This window comes from Erythrolamprus reginae, chromosome 2 (genome assembly GCF_031021105.1).
Source record: "Erythrolamprus reginae isolate rEryReg1 chromosome 2, rEryReg1.hap1, whole genome shotgun sequence".
Lineage (NCBI taxonomy): Eukaryota > Metazoa > Chordata > Lepidosauria > Squamata > Dipsadidae > Erythrolamprus > Erythrolamprus reginae.
The window spans coordinates 146,580,980-146,603,799 of NC_091951.1; the positions used below are offsets into that span (position 1 = coordinate 146,580,980).

The 22,820-nt window shown below is 39.4% G+C and overlaps 1 protein-coding gene and 1 long non-coding RNA gene across 2 annotated transcripts; both read right to left on the minus strand.

Moving 5' to 3' along the window:
• Nucleotides 1-160: 160 nt before the first annotated feature.
• Nucleotides 161-8,337, minus strand: LOC139158614 (phospholipase A and acyltransferase 3-like). The gene is made up of 4 exons (XM_070735940.1): nucleotides 8,041-8,337; nucleotides 3,466-3,568; nucleotides 2,853-3,121; nucleotides 161-584 (listed from the first exon to the last, which is right to left on the minus strand). The coding sequence occupies exons 1-4, from the start codon at nucleotides 8,071-8,073 to the stop codon at nucleotides 528-530; spliced, it is 462 nt and encodes a 153-aa protein (XP_070592041.1). The 5' UTR covers nucleotides 8,074-8,337; the 3' UTR covers nucleotides 161-527.
• A 3,897-nt stretch (nucleotides 8,338-12,234) lies between these two features.
• LOC139158616 (uncharacterized) lies at nucleotides 12,235-15,016 on the minus strand. Its single transcript, XR_011557722.1, has 3 exons — nucleotides 14,797-15,016; nucleotides 12,954-13,031; nucleotides 12,235-12,285 (listed from the first exon to the last, which is right to left on the minus strand). It is a non-coding gene; the product is annotated as an uncharacterized lncRNA (long non-coding RNA).
• Between the last annotated feature and the right edge of the window lie 7,804 nt (nucleotides 15,017-22,820).

Genomic DNA, 22,820 nt, shown 5'->3' on the forward strand with positions numbered 1-22,820 from the left:
ACAAAATTGAATGGGTCCAAAGACAGGCTACAAGAATGGTGGAAGGTCTTAAGCATAAAACATATCAGGAAAGGCTTAATTAACTCAATCTGTATAGTCTGGAGGACAGAAGGAAAAGGGGGGACATGATGGAAACATTTAAATATGTTAAACGGTTAAATAAGGTCCAGGAGGGAAGTGTTTTTAATAGGAACACAAGAACAAGGGGACACAATCTGACGTTAGTTGGGGGAAAGATCAAAAGCAACATGAGAAAATATTGTTTTACTGAAAGAGTAGTAGATCCTTGGAACAAACTTCCAGCAGACGTGGTTGATAAATCCACAGTAACTGAATTTAAACATGCATGCGATAAACATATATCCATCCTAAGATAAAATACAGAAAATAGTATAAGGGCAGACTACATAGTTCATGAGGTCTTTTTCTGCTGTCAGTCTTCTATGTTTCTATGTTTCTGTATTGCAGAAAGCTGATTCTTGGAGAGAATGTGTTGAACACAGACTCAAGTTCTCGTTGCTAGATCTTCAGAGAAGGAGCGGGAGCAAAGCTGCCATCAGAACTAATGAACCAGCAATCCGGGACTGCAAATTGAAGAGAAAGACAATCAGCAAAGATTTTGTCTTTAGTGCAAGAAAAGATTATACAGTGTTCCCTCGATTTTCGCGGGTTCGAACTTCGCGAAACGTCCATACCACGGTTTTTCAAAAATATTAATTTAAAAATACTTCATGGGTTTTTTCCCTATACCACGGTTTTTCCTTCCCTATGACATCATATGTCATCGCCAAACTTTCGTCTGCCTTTAATAAATATTTTTTTAATAAACTTTAATAAATAAACATGGTGAGTAATAATTTAAATAGTTGCTAAGGGAATGGAAAATTGCAGTTTAGGGGTTTAAAGTGTTAAGGGAAGGCTTGTGATACTGTTCATAGCCAAAAATAGTGTATTTACTTCTATTTCGCGGAAATTTGACTTTCGCGGGCAGTCTCGGTATGCATCCCCCGCGAAAATTGAGGGAACAATCTATTATTTAATCCTGAGAAAAGTCGAGAATTTTCTATTGTTTTATCTAGTCTCCCCAACCTAGAACATACCATAGAAATTTTGATAGAAACATTTGGTTGGAGGTCTTCAAATGAAAATCCACCCCCACTCAATTAGGGGATATTATACTACCTTGGACCAAAAGTTGTCCAAACACTTTTCGAAATCCCCAACTTCTGGAGGCAAGCTGTTCCACTGATCAATCGTTCTCACTCTCAGGAAATTTCTCCTTAATTCCAGGTTGGATCCAGTGAAGGGAATGGCTTATTTTGTGGGTGTGCCTTGCCGGCCATGTGGCCAGGTGGGAGTGGATTGAGGATCATGTGACTGGGTGGTGGCTTGAAGGTAAAGTGATTGGCTTAAAGGTGGCCAACTTGACATAACTCACATCAAGGGTTTGGGTTAGGGTTAGAGTGCCCGGCCTCTCCTCACCTCAAAGAGATACAATTTCCCTTACTGTTACTGAACATCCAAAATATACTACAGTGGTACCTCTACTTACCAACTTACTTGGTTCTGTGACCAGGTGCTTAAGTAGAAAACTTTTTAAGAAGAAGCAATGTGTGTGACTGGGGAAACCACAGGGAGGGTGGAGGCCCTGTTTCCTCTGAGGAGATTCCTAGAGAGGTTCCCTGGAGGCTTCTCCCCACTTTTTCTGCCCCTGTTTCCTCCCAGGAGATTCCTAGAGAGGCCCATGGAGGCTTCTCCCCGCCTTTTCCGGTTACAGTTTCAGAGGCTCGGGTTTGTAAGTGAAAAATGGTTCTTGAGAAGAGGCAAAAAATTCTTGAACACCCGGTTCTTATCTAGAAAAGTTTGTAAGTAGAGGCATTCCTAGGTAGAGGTACCACTGTATTTACTTCTATGTATATATGCCATATGTGTACATACATATTACACACAGGGACACAAAAATATACATTATCTAGTATATAAAGTGTATGCACACACACATGCATGCACAGCTCTCCTAAAATTATACACATTCAACCTCATTTACTGTGATAGGAAAAACATACCCAGAGCCCAGAAGGGAAATAATAATAATAATAAATTAATCCCCTCATGGGTTTGGGGCAGAGGTGGGTTCTAATTTACCTCATTGCCGATTCGCTTCCTCTCATGCCTCGTGTGCAGTGCCCAAAAATGTGGGGAGGGGGGGGAATTTAAACAAAAACAGGATGGTAACCACATGCACAGTGAGGAAACTTAGCTTCTGCCCATGCTCAGAAGGGAAAAAAATAAAAATAAAAATAAAAAATTTAATAATAATAATAATAATAATAATAATAAAATAAGCCCCCAAAAAGATGGTGACCGCATACACAGTGCTGGAAACTCAGCTTCTGCCCATACTCAGAAGAAAAATAAAAGAATTCAAAATAAAAAATAAAAAAATAAAAAATAAAATCAAGAAAATTCAAAAAATTCAAAAATGCATTTTTTTTTAAAAAAAATATATAAATAAAAAATATTAAAAAGATAGCGGTACCCATGGACTGACACTAACTGAACCGGTTCCATGACATCATCATGACATCATCAGTGGGGTGTTACCGGTTTGGGCAAACTGGCTCAAATGGGAAGGAATCCACCTCTGGTTTGGGGGCTAGTTGAAGTGCAATTCCCAGAAATCCCCAGCTCTCAGAGCCAAAGGAATTCTGGGAGTTCTAGTCCCAACACAACCCTAGATTGGGGTGAACCTTCTCATCTTACAGGAGAATGCAGCAATGCTGGCTCTTTCTATAGCTCCCTGAGACAGGCTTCACAAGAAATATCTCTAAACCTGCAAAGATGATACTCACTTGATCACTTCGGGGCACATCATAGCGCAGGAAGTTGGCAAAATGCTCACAATTGTCGCTGAAGAGTTTATATTCCACTGTTTTGCCTTCCAGTTTGTTTGCGAGAGCGATAATCTGATCTGGGGTCCGGGCAGGATATTTGGAGTCATGTTTGTTGCTCACACAATAGCGATCGCTCCCTATCACCTGGGATAGCTTTTCCTTCTTTATCACTGCTGTGTCAGCCCAGATTGACCTCAAACTGCCAACTCCAGCTCCTGCAACTTCACCTTCAAAGGAAAACAGACACACACCCAGAAATTCATACATGTAGAAGAGAATTTGTGCAGGGTTAAACAGTAGAGGTTTTGCTCAGAACTTTCTGTTGCAGACCCATGTGAAAGAAGGAGGAGGGGGAAGGAGGGGAGGAGGAGCAAGAGGAGCAGGAAGAGGGGAGGAGGAGGAAGAGGGGAGGGGGAGAAGGAGGAGAAGGGAGAGAGGAGGAGGAAAATTTCGTAGCAGCTTGGCCAGAACTGAAGGACATGTCTATCTTAAATCCTTGCCCCAATTTAATATTGCAGCTCAGATACAAATGTTCAGATGGGGAGTTGAGGGTCCATGCCAGGTTTCTTACTTGGTGGAGCTAGATGGATGACGTCGCCCAAACCCACGTAGACTGCCCAGTGCTGGTATCCCTTCCGAAAGATCCGAATCAAGTCTCCAGGCTCCACGTCCATCTACAAGAAAAGGAAGTCCAGGTTCCAGTGTAGAGAAAGCAACAGTCTCTCAATGAGACCCCCACCCTCCCAGTATCTCTAATAAACCCCAACGGACCATTAAAGCAGAACGCAAGTATATAAGCTCTCGTGCAACAAGGCAGGAAGTTGGAGGGGAAAATGCATAAAGTTGTGATGCAACCTACTGTTGAATCAAAAGAACAACAGAATAACAGGGTTGGAAACATAGAAACAGAAGATTGATGGCAGAAAAAGACCTCATGGTCCATCTAGTCTGCCCTTATACTATTTCCTGTATTTTATCTTAGGATGGGTATGTTTATCCCAGGGATGTTTAAATTCAGTTCCTGTGGATTTACCAACCATGTCTGCTGGACGTTTGTTCCAAGCTTCTACTTTTTCAGTAAAATAATATTTTCTCACGTTGCTTCTGATGTTTCCCCCAAGTAACTTCAGATTGTACTCCCTTGTTCTTGTGTTCACTTTCCTATTGAAAACACTTCCCTCCTGAACCTTTAACATATTTAAATTTTTTGATCATGCCCCCCCTTTCCCTTCTGTCCTCCAGACTATACAGATTGAATTCATGAAGTCTTTCCTTGAGGTTCGACTACTGTAACGCTCTCTACATGGGGCTACCTTTGACCGGATTGCGCCTTTGCGACCTCTCCGTGGCGCTAGACCCCGTAGAGCCCCATGGTTCAACGAGGAGCTCCGGGAGTTGAAACGCCAAAAGAGACGTCTAGAGAAGCGATGGAGGAAGAGTAGGTCTGAATCTGATCGAACACTTGTAGGAGCTTTTATTAAGACTTACAAAGTGGCACTCAAGGCGGCAAGATGCGCGTACCATGCCGCCTTGATTGCATCAGCGGAATCCCACCCGGCCGCTCTGTTTAGGGTGACCCGCTCCCTTCTTAACCAGGGGGGAGTTGGGGAGCCCTTGCAGAGTAGTGCTGAGGAGTTTAACACGTTTTTCGCTGATAAAGTCGCTCAGATCCAGGCCGACCTCGACTCCAATTGTAAAACAGAGTTGACTGACAACGAGTCAGTTGAGGTGACTGGGGCACGTACTTGTCCACCTGTCTGGGAAGAGTTTGATCTGGTGACACCTGATGAAGTGGACAAGGCCATTGGAGCTGTGAGTTCCGCCACCTGTCTACTGGATCCGTGTCCCTCCTGGTTGGTCTCGGCCAGCAAGGAGGTGACACGGAGCTGGGCCCAAGAGATTACCAACGCTTCCTTGGGGAGGGGAGTTTTTCCATCACTCTATAAAGAAGCGCTTGTGCGCCCCCTCCTCAAGAAGCCCTCCCTGGACCCAGCCGTACTTAACAACTATCGTTCAGTCTCCAACCTTCCCTTTATGGGGAAGGTGGTGGCGCTCCAGCTCCAGCGGTCCTTGGAAGAAGCTGATTATCTAGGTCCCCAGCAGTCGGGTTTCAGGCCCGGTTACAGCACGGAAACCGCTTTGGTCGCGTTGATGGATGATCTCTGGCAGGCCCGGGACAGGGGTTTATCCTCTGTCCTGGTGCTCCTCGATCTCTCAGCGGCTTTCGATACCATCGACCATGGTATCCTTCTGCACCGGTTGGAGGGGCTGGGGGTGGGAGGCACTGTTCTTCAGTGGTTCTCCTCCTACCTCTCTGGCCGGTCGCAGTCGGTGTTAGTGGGGGGTCAGAGGTCGGCTCCGAGGTCTCTCCCTTGTGGGGTGCCTCAGGGGTCGGTCCTCTCCCCCTTGCTATTTAACATCTACATGAAACCACTGGGTGAGATCATCCAAGGACATGGGGTGAGGTATCATCAATATGCTGATGATACCCAGCTTTACATCTCCACCCCATGCCCAGTCAACGAAGCGGTGGAAGTGATGTGCCGGTGCCTGGAGGCTGTTGGGACCTGGATGGGTGTCAACAGACTCAAGCTCAACCCGGATAAGACGGAGTGGCTGTGGGTTTTGCCTCCCAAGGACAATCCCATCTGTCCATCCATTACCCTGGAGGGGGGAATTATTGACCCCCTCAGAGAGGGTCCGCAACTTGGGCGTCCTCCTCGATCCACAGCTCACATTAGAAAACCATCTCTCAGCTGTGGCGAGGGGGGCGTTTGCCCAGGTTCGCCTGGTGCACCAGTTGCGGCCCTATCTGGACCGGGATTCATTGCTCACAGTCACTCACGCCCTCATCACCTCGAGATTCGACTACTGTAATGCTCTCTACATGGGGCTACCTTTGAAAAGTGTTCGGAAATTTCAGATCGTGCAGAATGCAGCTGCGAGAGCAGTCATGGGCTTACCTAGGTATGCCCATGTTTCACCATCACTCCGCAGTCTGCATTGGCTGCCGATCAATTTCCGGTCACAATTCAAAGTGTTGGTTATGACCTTTAAAGCCCTTCATGGCATCGGACCAGAATATCTCCGAGACCGCCTTCTGCCGCACGAATCCCAGTGACCGATTAGGTCCCACAGAGTGGGCCTTCTCCGGGTCCCGTCAACTAAACAATGTCGGTTGGCGGGCCCCAGGGGAAGAGCCTTCTCTGTGGCGGCCCCGGCCCTCTGGAACCAACTCCCCCCGGAGATTAGAACTGCCCCTACTCTCCCTGCCTTCCGTAAAGCTCTTAAAACCCACCTTTGTCGTCAGGCATGGGGGAACTGAAACACCTCCCCCGGCCACGTACAATTTATGTATGGTATGTTTGTGTATGTGCTTGTTAATATAGTGGGGTTCTTTTTAAAACTATTTTAAATACTTAAATTTATTGAATTTATTTGGATTTGTACGATTGTTTATATTTTTTGTTATGAGCCGCCCCGAGTTCGCAGAGAGGGGCGGCATACAAATATAAATAATAAATAATAAATAAATAAATAAAAGTGTTCGGAAACTTCAGATCGTGCAGAATGTAGGTGCGAGAGCAATCATGGGCTTTCATAGGTATGCCCATGTTACACCAACACTCCGCAGTCTGTATTGGTTGCCGATCAGTTTCCGGTCACAATTCAAAGTGTTGGTTATGACCTATAAAGCCCTTCATGGCATTGGACTAGAATATCTCCGGGACCACCTTCTTCCGCATGAATCCCGGCGACCAGTTAGGTCCCACAGAGTGGGCCTTCTCCAGGTCTCATCGACTAAACAATGTCGTCTGGCGGGACCCAGGGGAAGAGCCTTCTCCGTGGCATCCCTGACCCTCTGGAATCAGCTCCCCCCAGAGATTAGGAATGCCCCCATCCTCCTTGCCTTTTGTAAACTCCTCAAAACCCACATCTGCCATCAGGCATGGGGGAATTGAGACATCTCCCACAGGCCTATATAGGTTAGGCATGGTATGTTTGTGTGTATGTCTTGGTTTTTAAATAAGGGTATTATTATTATTATTATTATTATTTAGATTTGTAGATATTTTAAATATTATATTTGTTTTTATTGTTGCTGTGAGCTGCCCCGAGTCTAGGGAGAGGGGCGGCATACAAATCTAATTAATAATAATAATAATAATAATAATAATAATAATAATAATAATAATAATACTTCAATTACGTTTAGAAAATCTGTATTGTCTGGAGGACAGAAGGAAAAGGGGGGACATGATCGAAACATTTAAATATGGTAAAGGGTTAAATAAGGTTCAGGTGGGAAGTGTTTTTAATAGGAAAGTGAACACAAGAACAAGGGGACACAATCTGAAGTAAGTTGGGGGAAAGATCAAAAGCATCATGAGAAAATATTATTTTACTGAAAGAGTAGTAAATCCTTAGAACAAACTTCCAGCAGAAGTGGTTGGTAAATCCACAGTAACTGAATTTAAACATGCCTGGGATAAACATATACCCATCCTAAGATAAAATACAGGAAATAGTATAAGGGCAGACTAGATGGACCATGAGGTCTTTTTCTGCCGTCAGTCTTCTATGTTTCTATGTTTCTAAAATTTACAGCTACGCCGCCTCCGAACTGATTTAGCTGTTGTTCATAAAATCTTACAACATAATGTACTCCCTATTAGCGACTACTTCACCCTTAACAACAACAACAACACAAGAGCACACGATAGATACAAAAATCACTCCAAACTAGACTGCAGGAAATACAATTTCAGCAATAGAGTGGTCAACGTCTGGAATTCACTACCGGACTCTGTTGTTTCCTCCCCCAATCCCAAAATCTTTAACCTTACATTATCTACAATAGACCTCTCCCCTTTTCTACGAGGTGTGTACTTTATACTTATATTATGTTAAACATACTACAATACTATGTTTGTATGACAAGTAAATAAATAGAAATAAATAGAATCCAGCATCTAAGAGGGGAGGGTGTTTTTAAAAAGAGCCCAACATCTGCATAAAAACACACACACACACACACACACACACACACACGCAAGCACAATGCACAATGTACACAACTTCCTCTTCAAATGCTTTTTGCTTTCGCTCTCTATCTTACGGCTTCTTACGGCTTCCGTTAGTTTACCTCGTCAGTACACAAAGCAGCAAAGCTGGTCATATTGTTGCTGGCCCACAGTATTGTTCTTGCAGGAATCTGGAAGAAGGGAATCCCCGAATGATAAGAGAAGCTGGGGAGTTTTCAAGAGATTCCAAGCAGGATCTGTTTGAGGGGGGATCCTGTCTGAAGGCAACTAATGGCATGCATCAAAAGCGAAAGTCCCATGAATAGGGTAAATGCTTTCAAATGCATGAGTCCAAAATAGACATTTGGTTTTGATTTCCGAGAAATGAACCGCTTGACTGTCAATGTTTTTTAAAAGGGAGGAAGGAAGCCGAGCCAAAAGACTTTTTGAACTTTGGTATCAAGCTGTTGCAAAAGTTGGCGATATGCCAGACTTTAGAAGGCCTGTTGTTTATGGGAACTTGGAAAGGGTGATTTTCTTTTCTTTTCTTTTTTTAAAAGAATTTTTATTGATTTATATACAGTGCTAAAAAAAAAATTTACGGGAACACTTAATCAACACAATATAAACTTCTGTAAATCAAACTTCTGTGAAATCAAACTGTCCACTTAGGAAGCAACACTGATTGACAATCGATTTCACATGCTGCTGTGCACATTCAATGTTGTACAGAATAAAGTATTCAATGAGAATATTTCAGTCATTCAGATCTAGAATGTGTTGTTTGCGTGTTCCCTTTATTTTATTTGAGCAGTATATATTAAAAACAGCACCTCCCAAAAATAGAAAAAAATAAAACTATAACACTAACCAAAACAACAACAAAAAATCCCACATATAATTTTTTAAAACATTACATCGCACCATTGATGTGAGCCGCCCCGAGTTTGCGGAGAGGGGCGGCATATAAATCCAATAAATTTAATCTAATCTAATCTTGCATCATTTTACGGTTCTTTGTATTGACATATTGATTACTATGATTCTTTGTCTTATATATATTCTAGTTATACTTTGTTTCACCTTACTATAATCATTTTGAAATGGCTAAATTGATCTAAATCATATTTCCTATTAATTACCATTTTAAAGTATATTAATTAATAATAATTATAACAACAACAACAACAACAACAGTGTTGGAAAGGACCTTAGAGATCTTCCATTCCAGCCCCCTGCTTGGGCAGGAGACTCTACATTACTTTAGACAAATGGTTATCCAACATCTACTTAAAAACTTCCAGTGTTGGAGCGATCCATAACTTTTGGGGAGAGAGCGCGTGCCAGCCCGTGCGCCCGACATTGAAAATCACTTTCTCCAGCCTCCGGAGAACGAGAGAGAGTGAGAGCGACAGAGCAAGATAGAGAGAAAGTGAGAGAGAGAGAGAGAGAGAAAGAGGTGGGAGAGAAAGAGATAGCAAGAGAGAGAGAACAAGAGAGAGAAAGAGTGAGAGAAAGAAAACAAGAGAGAAAGAGTGAGAGAGAGAAAGCAAGAGAGAGAGAGAAAGAAAACAAGAGAAGGAAAGTGAGAAAAAGAGAGAGAGAGCAAGAGGGGGAGAGATAGAGCAAGAGGGGGAGAGATAGAGAAAGAGAGAGAGAAAGAAAGAAAGAAAGAAAGAAAGAAAGAGAAAGAAAGGAAGGAAGGAAGAGATGAGAAAGGAAGGAAGAGAGTGAGAGAGAGGAAGAAAGCAAGAGAGAGAAAGAGAGAGAGAGCAAAAGAAAGAAAGAGATGAGAGAGGAAGGAAGAGAGAGAGAGTGAGTGGCAGGAAGAGAGAGAGAAAAATGATAGAAAAAAGGGGAGACAAAAGAGAAATGAGAAAATGATTGAGGCAGAGAATGATAGGAAAGAGAGAGAAACAGAGAGAGAACTGACTCTTGATTTAAAGCATATGGTAAAAGCACTTAAATAATAACAGAAAAAAAACCCAGCCCTCACCTGTTTTTATTAATAGTTTTGCTGGTTGTTTTAGTTTTAATAGTAATGGATTTTGTTTTTTTTTAATTATTAATTTCTTTTAATAAAAAAGAAGGGATTTATTATTAAAAAAATAAGAAAGTAAAAAAAAATTAAAAAATTAAAAAAGAAGAAAAATAGCAATGCTCATAAAAGCTGAATAGATACTTATTTGAGAAATGGCTTTGATTGTGGGAAGACTCATCTTTCAATTCCTGCTCATCACTGTCTTACTTGCAAATTATCTCATAAGATTGTCATAATGGTTTCTCTGTGATTGAGCTCTATTGTACAGCATATTCCATTATCATCATGAATCATTTTTAGAAATGGCTTCAGATACAACTTAGATACACTTGTGTTTACTGTGATGAAGTCACCTGGAGCTGGCTTGTTTTCTTTAAGAATATTTAGCAGAAAGATGACAAAACTGACCTTTTTGATTAGAGATGCAACAATAAGCACTTTTATAGAAGATTGGATAGATTTTATAGACTTTGCACTGAAAATGAATTGGTGACTTCTGGGTTTTCTGATTAAAAGGAGTTGATTATGAAAAAAAAGTATGCTTAATGAAATAGATGGGTCTTGCAGAGTACTGGTTCATGCTGAAAAGCAACCTATTCTCTCACTGCTGGCATCCTTTTTAAGTCTATTTCAGAACATAATTAAATGTAGAAGTTGGACTTTATATACTACAAAGTCCAAATCACTAGTCAGTGCAGGAATTCACCACATCAGCCCAGGTAAGTGTCATCCAGAAACAAGAAAAGGCTGATTAAAAAAAATGTATATTGCAATATTTGTTGAAATAAGTAAAATGGCTTATGTTGTCTATTATGAAAGTGAGAATAAATATAAGTTGAATGCACTGGGTATGAATACATATGAAGTGTGTGAAATATGTTCAGAATAGAGAATTTGAATGAATGTAGATTTAATACATAAGTGAACGACTGCATTCATGACAGCATAAAAATTCAAAATGAGATTATTTGGCTATATAGAGAATAATGACAATTAAAATACAAAATAAGAAATACAAAATAAAATACAAAATAAGAATGAAAAAAGAATGAATGTAGAAGGGGAAGAGTGAAAAAATGTATGGGGGAGGGGATCTTCAAAAAGAAAGCAGGGAGAAGAAAAAGAATAAAAGGATTTGAATTTGTGGTGGAAGTAATGTTGGCTTGCAAATACACAAATGTATGTCCATTTCAAGTCTGAATATTATATTGGCGGTTCTGTGTTAGCAAAAATTTCAGAAGAGAAGGATTATGGGGTAGTGATTTCCAACAGTCTCAAAATGGATGAACAGTGTGGTCAGGTGGTAGGGAAAGCAAGTAGAATAAAACTTATCAGGAAAGACTTAATGAACTCAATCTGTATAGTCTGGAGCAGTGATTTTCAACCTTTTTTGAGTCGCGGCACATTTTTTACATTAACGAAACCCTGGGGCACATTGAGCTGGGGAGGAGGGGGGGGGGCTAAAAAAAGTTTGGACAAAAAAATTCTCTCTCTCTCTCTTCCTCCCTCGCTCTATTTCTCTCTCCCTCCCTCTTTCTCTCCCTTCCTCTTTCTTTCTCTCTCTCTCCATCCCTCTTTCTCTTCCTTCCTTCCTCTCTTTTTTTCTCTCTTTCTCTCTCCCCCCTCCCTCAATGTCTTTCCCTCCCTCTCTTTCTCTCTTTCTTGCTTTCTTTTTCTTGTTCTCTTTCTCTCTTTCTTGCTTTCTTTCTCTCTCTCTTGTTCTCTTTCTTGCTTGCTCGCTCTTTCTCTCTCTTGCTTTCTCTCTTCTCTCTCTCTTGCTTTCTTTTTCTCTTTCTTTCTCTCTCTTCTTTTCTTTCTCTCTCTGAGCTTCGCGGCACACCTGACCATGTCTCGCGGCACACTAGTGTGCCCCGGCACACTGGTTGAAAAACACTGGTCTGGAGGACAGAAGGGAAAGTGGGGGACATGATAGAAACATTTAAATATGTTAAAGGGTTAAATAAGGTTCAAGAGGGAAGTGCTTTTAATAGGAAAGCAAACACAAGAACAAGGAGGCACAATCTGAGGTTAGTTGGGGGAAAGATCAGAAGCAATGTGAGAAAATATTATTTTACTGAAAGAGTATTAGATGCTTGGAACAAACTTCCAGCAGATGTGATTGGTAAATCCACAGTAACTTAATTTAAACATGCCTGGGATAAACACATATCCATCTTAAGATAAAATACAGGAAATAGTATAAGGGCAGACTAGATGGACCATGAGGCCTTTTTCTGCCATCAATCTTCTATGTTTCTATGTTTACCTCTTTGCAGAGCATTTTCTTTCATAACATGTTATTGTTTTGCTCTCCAAATAGAATCTCCTGTGGAAGAAAAGTGAAAATCTATATGTATATAAAAGGAATGTAGGCAGTGCAGCTGGAGCTCCATTTTGTGGAATATAGATGAAAGAAAAATGATTCAATGAACTACAGGATTACATATACTCATATTAATGGATTGTTTGATGTGTGCATTGGAAGGCTAAATACCAGAAAATATATTATTCTATAAAAACAATTTTTACCCAAATAGTAATGCTGTATGGGAATATTTGCATGTTTTAACAATAACCATAGTAACTTCACGAGTCTATTTTTATGTTACTGGTTACTTATACTCATCATAACATGATTGACCTAATCAGGTGAAAACATGGAGATCTGAAACTGCTAATTCCAGAAATAATCTGTATCTTTAAATCTTGGTTTTATCTCCTGCTTTCTGGTTTAGCAGCTCAGTTCAGAGACTTTATTTTAAATTATTATCATAATTATTTAAAATATGTTACTTTTCAGGCATTTTCTATATCTCACCTCTGTGTATTTATAACCACATAATAAACAAAATGATCTCATGCTGATACTGCTTACATTTTAAAAGTTGCTTTACCTAGCAGCCTCTGATGTGTGTGAAAAGTAGAGCTTAGCTGCCCTATTGTGGTTTAGCATCCTTTACAAGCAAAACTAAAAGAAAAGGAAATAATTCCTACCATGAAATTTCCTGAGTGTTTGGAATAGAAGACGTGACTCATAATATCAACTCTCTTGATATTTCAAACAAGATATAACTGTGGGAAAAGTAAAAAAAAGTGGTTTAATTAAATTTGCAAAAGAAAATGCAGATAGAGAACTCTATTTTGGGACTTAGGCTCTTCTTTCATTTATGCAATTTTCTTTGTGTTTTTTTACAAATCTGAAAACATTTTTTGTTCCCTCTTGCAATTCAATTTATAAATAATATATAAATAATATGTTAATTTATAGATAAGTTTAATAATTCAGTACTGTACAGTACAAGATCCAGCACAGAGTTCTCTGGTAAGCTATTCAATTTCCAGGTTGATACCATGCATTTGAAATTTTCTCATTGGATATGATTGTTTACTGAGCTCTGTATTCATTTATTGGGGATATTATTGAGCCTAGATATTTCCAACTTCCTTACTAGGATCTCATGAGAGATTTTTCAGAATGCTTTGCTGTCAAAGTATGCTACATCCAACCCATTTCCTTACTCAAGTAAACTGGCCCTCTATTACAGAAAGGAACACCATAACTTGCTCTTGGTAAATCCATTATAACTCCTGCCAAACAGTATTTTCTATTTTAAATGCTATTTTACACAAGCCAACTGTGTAATATCAACTCTGTTTCCAGCTTTTGCTGAGGTTCAGCATCAAGCTGATACAGATCCATTCCCTCACATTGGCTATTTTTAAAGACATGTTAGTCATCTGGCCTTCTTCAGTCCTCTTGTACTATATCTGACTTCCATGATTTCACAAAGTCACTAAAAGAGGCTCCATGTTGGCATCCACATATTTCTTCAAGACACTTGGATGGTCCATACTTACGAATTAGTACTTGTTCTTGGTAATCAGGTCTCCCTAAATGTCTCTGCCTTGAGAATCTATTTTTTTCACACTGGTCCGTACTTACAAATTAAGTACTTGTTCTTGGTAACCAGATCTTCCTAAATGTCTCTGCCTTGAGAATCTATTTTTTTCACGCTGGTCTGTACTTACAAATTAAGTACTTGTTCTTGGTAACCAGGTCTCCCTAAATGTCTCTGCCTTGAGAATCTATTTTTTCGTTGAAGTTTGCATTGTCCCATTCTTCTAAGACATCTGCTATCCCACGCTTGGTCCAAGATAGGAACATTAACATTGACACTTATTTAGTACTGGTATGTATATATGCAGTATGCATTCTACTAATATAAAGGGAATTATTTGTGCCTTATTTCTCTCCAACTGGTTGAAGGATTAAAGGATTGAGTAAATTAATTGCCTTTTGCTAGCACATTATTCTTGTTTCTGCAAAGCAATCATATTCATTTGATTCTGTAGAACCTTAATAAACTGCTGCTGCAAATCCAACCAAGTTGAACAGTTTGATCTTATTGCATAGCTACAGTTTGTATCCAATTTGGCTGAATGGCATTTACACGTCCCATTTCTTTCTCATGTCTGTTCAGAATTACACTTCAGTGGGTTCAATGGCACATTCCAGTGGGCTCCTTTATTCCCAAGGAGCTATTATATTGTGCTTCAACAGATTTGCTGATTTGCTTATCATTATCAAACAAATGTAATCAATAGTAACAGCAAAAGCAACAACAGCAAAATTGTAAAAGCAGTTTTCTATTTTATTTATTCATTTATTTAATTTGACTTCTATGCCACCCAATCCTGGGGAACTCAGGGTGTCTTACAACAATATAAATTACTATATAAAATTACAAATAACAATAGGAAGAAGTCAAGAGAAAAATATAGTTATAAAATCCTAATTAAAATTCCTAACAAAGCAATTCACAACACATATACATACCATTCACGTAGTCATGTTCATACAGGTGGTCAAGTTGGTGTTAATTTAGGATCCCCAAGCCTATCAGCATAGCCAGGTCTTCGTGGCTTATGGAAAGCCAGCAGGGTGGGAGCAGGGTGGACATTGGGTGGGAGTTGATTCCAGAGAGCCATGGCCGCAACAGAGAAGGCTCTGTTAAGACCTTAGCTAAGAACTTGATTACCAATTTCAGAGCAGGAAATCAAAGAATCCTTAATGAACTGGGTTTGGGACCAGACTGATGATATCTTATGTTTGAAAAACTCAGATCTTGTGTCATACTTAATAAATTAGCACTAATAAATAGCAAAATGTCAATTAATAAGCTCCCAGATTGGAAAGTGTTCCTAAAATCACAAATGAAATATGATTTACTCAATAGACTTGCTATCCATGACAACACTGCGGGGGGAGGTAATAATCAAAACTATTTGGTTTTGATTATTATCATGCAAGAAAACAATTATTGTTTTCTGTACAAATATATGCACTCCATCTCAGCATCAGATAATTAACACATTTATCAAGGGAAAAAAATAACCTTTTTGGTTTTCTTTTCAAAATATGGCGTGAAGATGCATGGAACTGATTCTCTATTTCAAATTAGCTGTCTGATTTTTTTTCTTGATTTTCCATGCTATTGCAGTTAGGTTTGCATCAGTTGCTCCTATAGTGCTATCAGATCAGTAATGAGGCAATAATTCATAAGGGTGTATGCCACAATTTTTAAAAAATTGCGGCATCGCACTCTATAAAAGCATTTTTTTCCATTTCAAGTAACTGACAAATAATTTCAGAAATAGCTAATGTAGTGTTTTGATTGGCATTTTTTTTAAAGGCCAAGATTTTCTCAAATATTAATGGTCTTCATCTACTAACAATTCTGAAAGCCACAAATTCTAAGCCTCCCATTACCATTTTAGATACTGGTGTGCAGAATTTAGAGTTTTGTTCCAATTAAAGATTAACAAATTTACTGTGATATAAAACTTTATGGACTACAGTGGGTAGTTAAAAGTGGTGTTCCCCAAGGTAGTGTACTGGGACCAATGCTCTTCATTCTCTACATCAATGACCTTTGTGATTACATCACAAGCAACTGTGTCCTCTTCGCCGACGACACCACCGATAACACAACTACTCTCCAAAAAGACCTGAACTCTGTTTCTGAGTGGTCTAACACATGGCAACTCCAAATCTCAACTAGCAAATGCTTTGTCCTACACATTGGGAAGAAGAATCTGAACTCCAAATATGAACTGAATAATCAAATTATCACAGATAATCCCCACTTGGTTAAAGACCTTGGTATACTAATAACAAAAGATTTAAGTGTCAAAGCCCACTGCAACAACATAGCCAAGAAGGCTTCAAGAGTTGTAAACCTAATCCTACGTAGCTTCTGCTCTGGCAATCTCACACTACTTACCAGAGCTTACAAAACTTTTGCCAAACCCATCCTCGAATAAGCTCATCTGTTTGGAACCCATATCACATCTCAGACATTAACACCCTTGAAAATGTCCAAAGATACTTCACCAGAAGAGCCCTTCACTCCTCCACTCAAAATAGAATACCCTACAACACTAGATTTTTAATCCTGGGTCTAAAAAGCCTAGAACTAAGACTCCTTAAACAAGAACTAAGTATTGTCCACAAGAACATATGCTGCAATGTCCTGCCTGTCGGCAACTACTTCAGCTTCAACCACAACAACACAAGAGCACACAACAGAATTAAACTTAATATTACCAGAGATTTGGAAACCAGCCTTAAACAAAAAAACATATCATAATCATCACCATGTCAATCCTTCAAGCAATTGTGATTCCACCAACCAATCAAATCACTAAAACATAGTCACCCAATCTATTTGCTACATTCAAACCAAATCTCCACCCCCAAAACTATATACAGTGGAACCCCGACATAAGAGCTGCTCTACTTAAGAGCAACTCGAGATAAGAGCTGGGAGGGGAGATATATTTTTGTTCTACTTACAAGCCCAAATTCGAGATACAAGCGCCAAGGAGCTGTCTCCTGAAGCCAAACACTAACTTCCGCGTTCGGCTTCAGGAGACAGCTGCGAAGCGGCGCGCGTGTTTTAAAAGGTTGCAGCCGGCCTGGGGGGCTCGGGGGGAGTGCTTGCAGCTTTCTTTCTTGCTCTTTTTCTTTCTCTCTTTTACCTTCCATTCCTCTATTTCTTCTTTTCTTTCTCCTTCTCACCTTCTTCCCTCCCTCCCTCCCTTCACTCATTCCTCTCTTACTCTCCCCTTTCATAAGTTTCCTTGCTTCCTTCCTCTGTTCCTGTCCCTTCCCCCTTTCTTTCTTTCTTTCTTTCTTTCTTTCTTTCTTTCTTTCTTTCTTTCTTGCTTGCTTGCTTGCTTGCTTGCTTGCTTGCTTTCTTGCTCTTTTTCTTTCTCTCTTTTACCTTCCCTTCCTCTATTTCTTCTTTTCTTTCTCCTTCCCACCTTCTTCCCTCCCTCCCTCCCTTCACTCATTCCTCTCTTACTCTCCCCTTTCATAAGTTTCCTTGCTTCCTTCCTCTGTTCCTGTCCCTTCCCTCTTTCCTTCCTTCCTTCCCACCCTCCGTCCATTCATTCACCCATTCCTCTCTTGATCGCTTAAAGCCGGTCCCTGGTGCAAAAAGGGTTGGGGACCTCTGTCCTACAGGATTGGGTGGCAGAGAAGTTGAACATATGTAAATTTAAAAGTTTAAGAAAGTTTACAAGTTAAGTGAAAGAAACTTCATTATTCATTTATATGTACATGTACATTTCTTCATTAAAAACATGTCTTTCTGCATAATTTAGACTAACTTTGTGAGTTTTTTGAGGGCTGGAACCAATTAAAATTATTTACATTAATTCCTATGGGGAAAAGTCGTTCGAGATAAGAGCTGCTCGACTTAAGAGCCCAGGTCCGGAACGAATTAAACTCGTATCTCGAGGTACCACTGTATAAGGAACAAATGACAGTTGCAAACATTCCATATTTACAACAGCACGAAGCTCAAAACTTCAGCCTGATGATAGTGAATGTGATTTCACCGAAACGTCGCATAGACACTCAAAACATTACACGGGGCAAAACCCAAACTACATAATTTTTTAATGTCAATTGATTTGCAATAAAATTGGTTGTTCTTTGCTTAAGAGAGTATTTACAAATTTACAAAGGGTGACCATTTAGTCTTTTTATAGTGTATCATCACTTTGTCTCATATATTTAAAGGAAAAGTCTTTGTAAAATTAACTTTAATTCTTGGTACATACATGGATATTTCCATTATGTTCACTTGGCAACATCATGAAAGTAGTTTGCCATTGCCTCTTTGAGGATTTAGGATTTAGTTTTTATTTATTTGACTTTTGCTCTGGGATTAATCTTACTCACCTTTCAAACTCATCAACCTTTGTCATGCTTAGCTTCTGAGTTCAGATAAAGTTGACCAGGTGTAATGGTGAGCTGAGTTTACTCTTAAATGATGGACATTTCCAAATTAGTCAAGATGGCAGAAAGTAGTTCCAACCTTCTCCATACTACTACTGTGTTTCCCTGAAAATAAACCCTGTTTTATATATTTTTGAACCCTAAAATAAGTGCTTCACCTTATTGCCACACACCCAGAAGCCTGATTGGGCTTATTATCAGGGGATGTTTTATTCTGAGGGAAACAGGGTATATCTAGTACCAAAGAACCAACCTTCCCCCCCCCCCTATTGTCAACTGACTGGAACTCCTTGAGAAGCTTAGAATATCTTTCCTTTCATGTTGGTATCCTCTTTTTGTCCTTCAGTTCGGTTAAACTTTCTTCTAGTTAAATATTCAATTAACTTTCCAGCTCCTGCTTCTTCTTTATGCATCTTTAACAATGATATTTATAACTAGATTTCACACTCAGCTGGTCAGCATCCAAAGGACAGAACCAAGGATTTAACCAATGGAATAGTCCTTCTTTAATAATAAGGCTGAAAAAAGCACTCTAGAAGCTTCCTATTTCTTGGGCTATACTCAGAGAACCTTTTTCTTTCTACAATGCCCTAATAACAAATGTGGGTGCTATTTCAGGCAAAAATCTAACCATGATAATAATAGAGCGATACATAAAATCACTCTATAGGGGTCATTGCTCACATTTATGAAAATGCATATTCCCTTCATCCTAATTAACCTCACTGGGATACTTGGGATTTCAGAAATTAGAGGACTCTAATGATCATCCTCAATGCTATTTCTAGAAATAAGCAGCAGAAAGGACTGAATGTGTAGAAAAGGTTTCACTGATGCTCAAAATTCTGTAATTATATGACAAAACCAGAAGCAACTGGAGACTTTCAGTAAGAGAAGGACATCCTGTGCATTGCTAGAAGCCATTAAATGGCTTACAATGTTATAAGCGAATACTAAGGACATTAAAGATATCTCTCTATGGAGATTCTAGGTCATCCAGGACAGGCTTGTTCCAAAGGTGCTTTTTTCAAGAGGGAACTTTCTGGTTTTTATTTGAAGATGTTTTGCTTCTTATTTAAGAAGCTTCTTTGGGGGAAAAAAAGCATATTTGGGACAATTAAAAGGCATCTTCAAAAGAGTGATAATAAATCTGAACATCCACAGTGCTCCTTTATGGCCTCATTCTCACTATCTACTAACCTTAGCATGATGATGCCCTACTAATCGTTTTTTTGAGAACATGTCCCTCATGATGCAGCCATTGTATCATCCCCAGTTTACTCTGGAGATAGCAGAAATCCTTTTTAAAGTAGTATGCCCCTTGATATATCATCATATGAATGATCTACAGTGCCTCATTCATGAGCTTAATGATGATGTGGACAAGGCCTGCCAAGCTCCTACTGGCTGCTGCACAATACCCAATTTGCTCTCCACAGTGCAAGTGCAATTCAGGCATTACTCAGGTTCCTGGCAGATGCAGGCTAATCTTCTGGATGCTGATTAGTCTTTTTACTAAATGTGTGTTGTTTCAAAAGACTGATAGTTATGTGTTGTTGGGTTTTTTTGAAAAAGGCTGCTGGTCAGTTCAAACTGAGAAAGAAAGATTTTCTGGTCCTGTTGAAATGAGTTCATTACAAGTTTTCTGCTACTTTTGTAGAGAAGGTGGCTGGTACATGGCCATAATTTCTACTGTTTGTGCTACTTGTGTTACAGTACCATTTGCCTAATAATGGGATACTTCTAGGTGCTGCCAACAGCACTGTTAATTGAGACCTTTATTGATTTGGGATATTTGAGAGCATTGATCTGAATTCTGCCAATTTCCTCTTCTAGTAGCAAGAAGACAGATAAATCTGTATTCATAGATATCAACTGAAACTTCAGTGACAAGGAGAAGGAGCCTGGGATAAGCAGGAGAAAAGTCTCTTGAAGAAGAAGAAGAAGAAGAAGAAGAAGAAGAAGAAGAAGAAGAAGAAGAAGAAGAAGAAGAAGAAGAAGAAGAAGAAGAAGAAGAGGAAGAAGAAGAAGAACAACAACAATAACAACCACAACAACCACAACAACCACAACCACAACAACAATAACAACAACAACAAAAGATGGAGGCTGAAAGCAGGGGAAAGTATTTGGAATTGAAAGCCAAAGAAAAGGCCTTTTCTGATATAGCTCAGAGGGTTAGCAGCAGGCAGGCAGGAAAGACTAATTTTCGAGACAACTAAGCTTTTCAGCAGCAACATTGGTGGTCATTTGCACCCCTCAGGACCACTTGCTTGCTTTTTTCAATGATATTGTCTACTTTTCTCAGCAAATGTTAGGACACTCCTTTCCCTTCCAGTTCATGGCCATTACTTTGGAAGAGGAAAAATACCTTGTAAATATAATATATACTAGGTAAGGGGGAAAGCCAAATCCCAAACCAAATATAGTCTTTCTTTTCTTTTTCTTTTCTTTCTTTCTTCTTTTTTTTTGCTATTTTCCTTTCCAAGTCAGGCTGACTTTATTCCCCCCCCCCATTCTCCTCTCCAGCTTTTTTCCCTCTCCCTTTTGTTTCCTAATGGGTTTCCAGAAAGAGGACAGCTCATCTGGCCATCAGGCTGAACTGATCACTTCCAGACAGTAGTTTAAAATTAAGGTGATTACCAGTCCTTCAATTATTATTATTACTGAAAATTACAGTGAAATAAATAAAGAAAGAAAGAAAGAAGAAAAAGAAAAAATAGTATGCAGTGAAAAAATAAAGCCTAAATATTTATTTACCGGTATTTATTTACTTTTATTTATTTTTATTTGTCATACAAATATAGTATTGTATTCTAGTATGGTTAACATAATATAAGTATAAAGTAGAGATAGAAAAGATAAAAACACATTAGGACAGGAACAGTAGGCACAAAGGTGCACTTATGCACGGCCCTCTTAGAAAATGGGAAAGGTCTCTTGTAGATAGTCTAAGGTTGAAAATTTTGGGATTGGGGGAAGAAACAACAGAGTCCGGTAGTGAATTCCAGGTGTGCTCAAAATAAAACATAACTAAAAAAAATAAAAGGGTAATTAACACAAAAAAGAAAGAGAAAAAAGTTCCATGTATTAACTAAAGTGATACAAAAATAATTTTACCCTTAAACTTATAATTAGGTAAATCTAGACCATAAACAGTATTGTATCATCTAGAACAAATAACTTTTCCAAAATATCAAACAGAATCATATATTGGATGCATTCCTTAAATGAAGAAAGTAAATTTATCTCTGGTTATAATAAAATATCCTCTTTGCCACTAGGATTATATAAAGTGCTTAACTTTAGTAATGAAATACTGGCTGAAATTAAGTTTCTCTTCACTGGGCCTGGAATCATTGGCTCTAGCAGATGACTAGAATTTACAATGGGCCATATCAGTTTAAAATGAAATAAATTCCACTGGATTAACCATAAATTATATTTTTTCTGCTGGCTATGATCAAGCCTGTTGTGGTTAGCTCTGGCCCAGCTCCTGCCCCAAGGACTGTGTATGTGTGGGAGACATCCACATGCTGCAGGCCTGTTTTGCCCCCCCCCCCCGGTGGAATCTGCTGATTAAGGCTCCTCTGACCAAGAAGACATGAGTGACAGGGAAGAGGAGAGTGTGGCAGACAGCTCAGAAGGAGATCAATTATCTAGCTCCTCCTTGGATTCAGAACAAGAGTTAATGATACAGCCACGCATGCTGATAGTGATGCATAGGCAACAACAACTGAGAGATTATTATCAAAGAAAATGAGGCCACCTGTGGTTGGGTGGGGCTGTGGTAATTAGTGAGGCTGCTATAAATAGCAGCCTGTGGGTTTGGCCACTGTGGAGGATTATCTGATCATTGTGTTTCATGACTGCTTTACCAACTTTGACCTTTTGTGTGCTGATTTTTCCCCGCTTGGAAACTAAACCAGAGCAAAGTGTGTTTCACTTTGTGGAAGAAGAAGGACTGTGAATTGCCTCACAGCTGCAAGCTAAGTATCACAGAACTGATAAGGGACTCGTACAAATTACCAGTTTGTTTGTAGACGAGTGCTGTTTGCTATACCAAAAGAGGGCCTAGTTTAAGTGAATTTTCATTATAAAGAACATTGTTTTGAATTTTCAAACGTGTGTGTGTCTGAAATTTGTACCTGTGAATTCTGGGGAGGAGTGGACCAGAGAGCCCGACACAACACAAGCCAAAGCATTTTTTTTTTAAAAAAGTCAAACACACTGGAGGACACAAAACATCAAATGGAAATTGACTGCTTCTCACAAAGGTTTAGACTACCTATCACTACTTGGATACACATGGAAACCTGAAAACTATCTGAGCATATTAATCTCCCCCAGTTTAAGGAAATATTTTGTGAGCCAGGCAAAATTTACCCTAAGTTCTTTTAGCTGGTAAACATATTAAAATTCCTGCATTGGAGCAAATATGTACATGTGACTCTGTAGAGTTGGAAACCATCCAGCATGTACTTTTCAAATACAATTTTATAGAAATACTAGTGAATTTTATTTAGTACAGATCTTCCTGTGAATCCTAGGAA

Coding starts and splice junctions, on each gene's coding strand:
- LOC139158614 (XM_070735940.1), bottom strand. CDS start 8,073: ATGACCAGCTTTGCTGCTTTGTGTACTGACGAG. Junction 3,569..8,040: donor CTGCTTTGTGTACTGACGAG/GTAAACTAACGG, acceptor CTTTTCTTGTAG/ATGGACGTGGAGCCTGGAGA. Junction 585..2,852: donor ATGTGCCCCGAAGTGATCAA/GTGAGTATCATC, acceptor TTCAATTTGCAG/TCCCGGATTGCTGGTTCATT.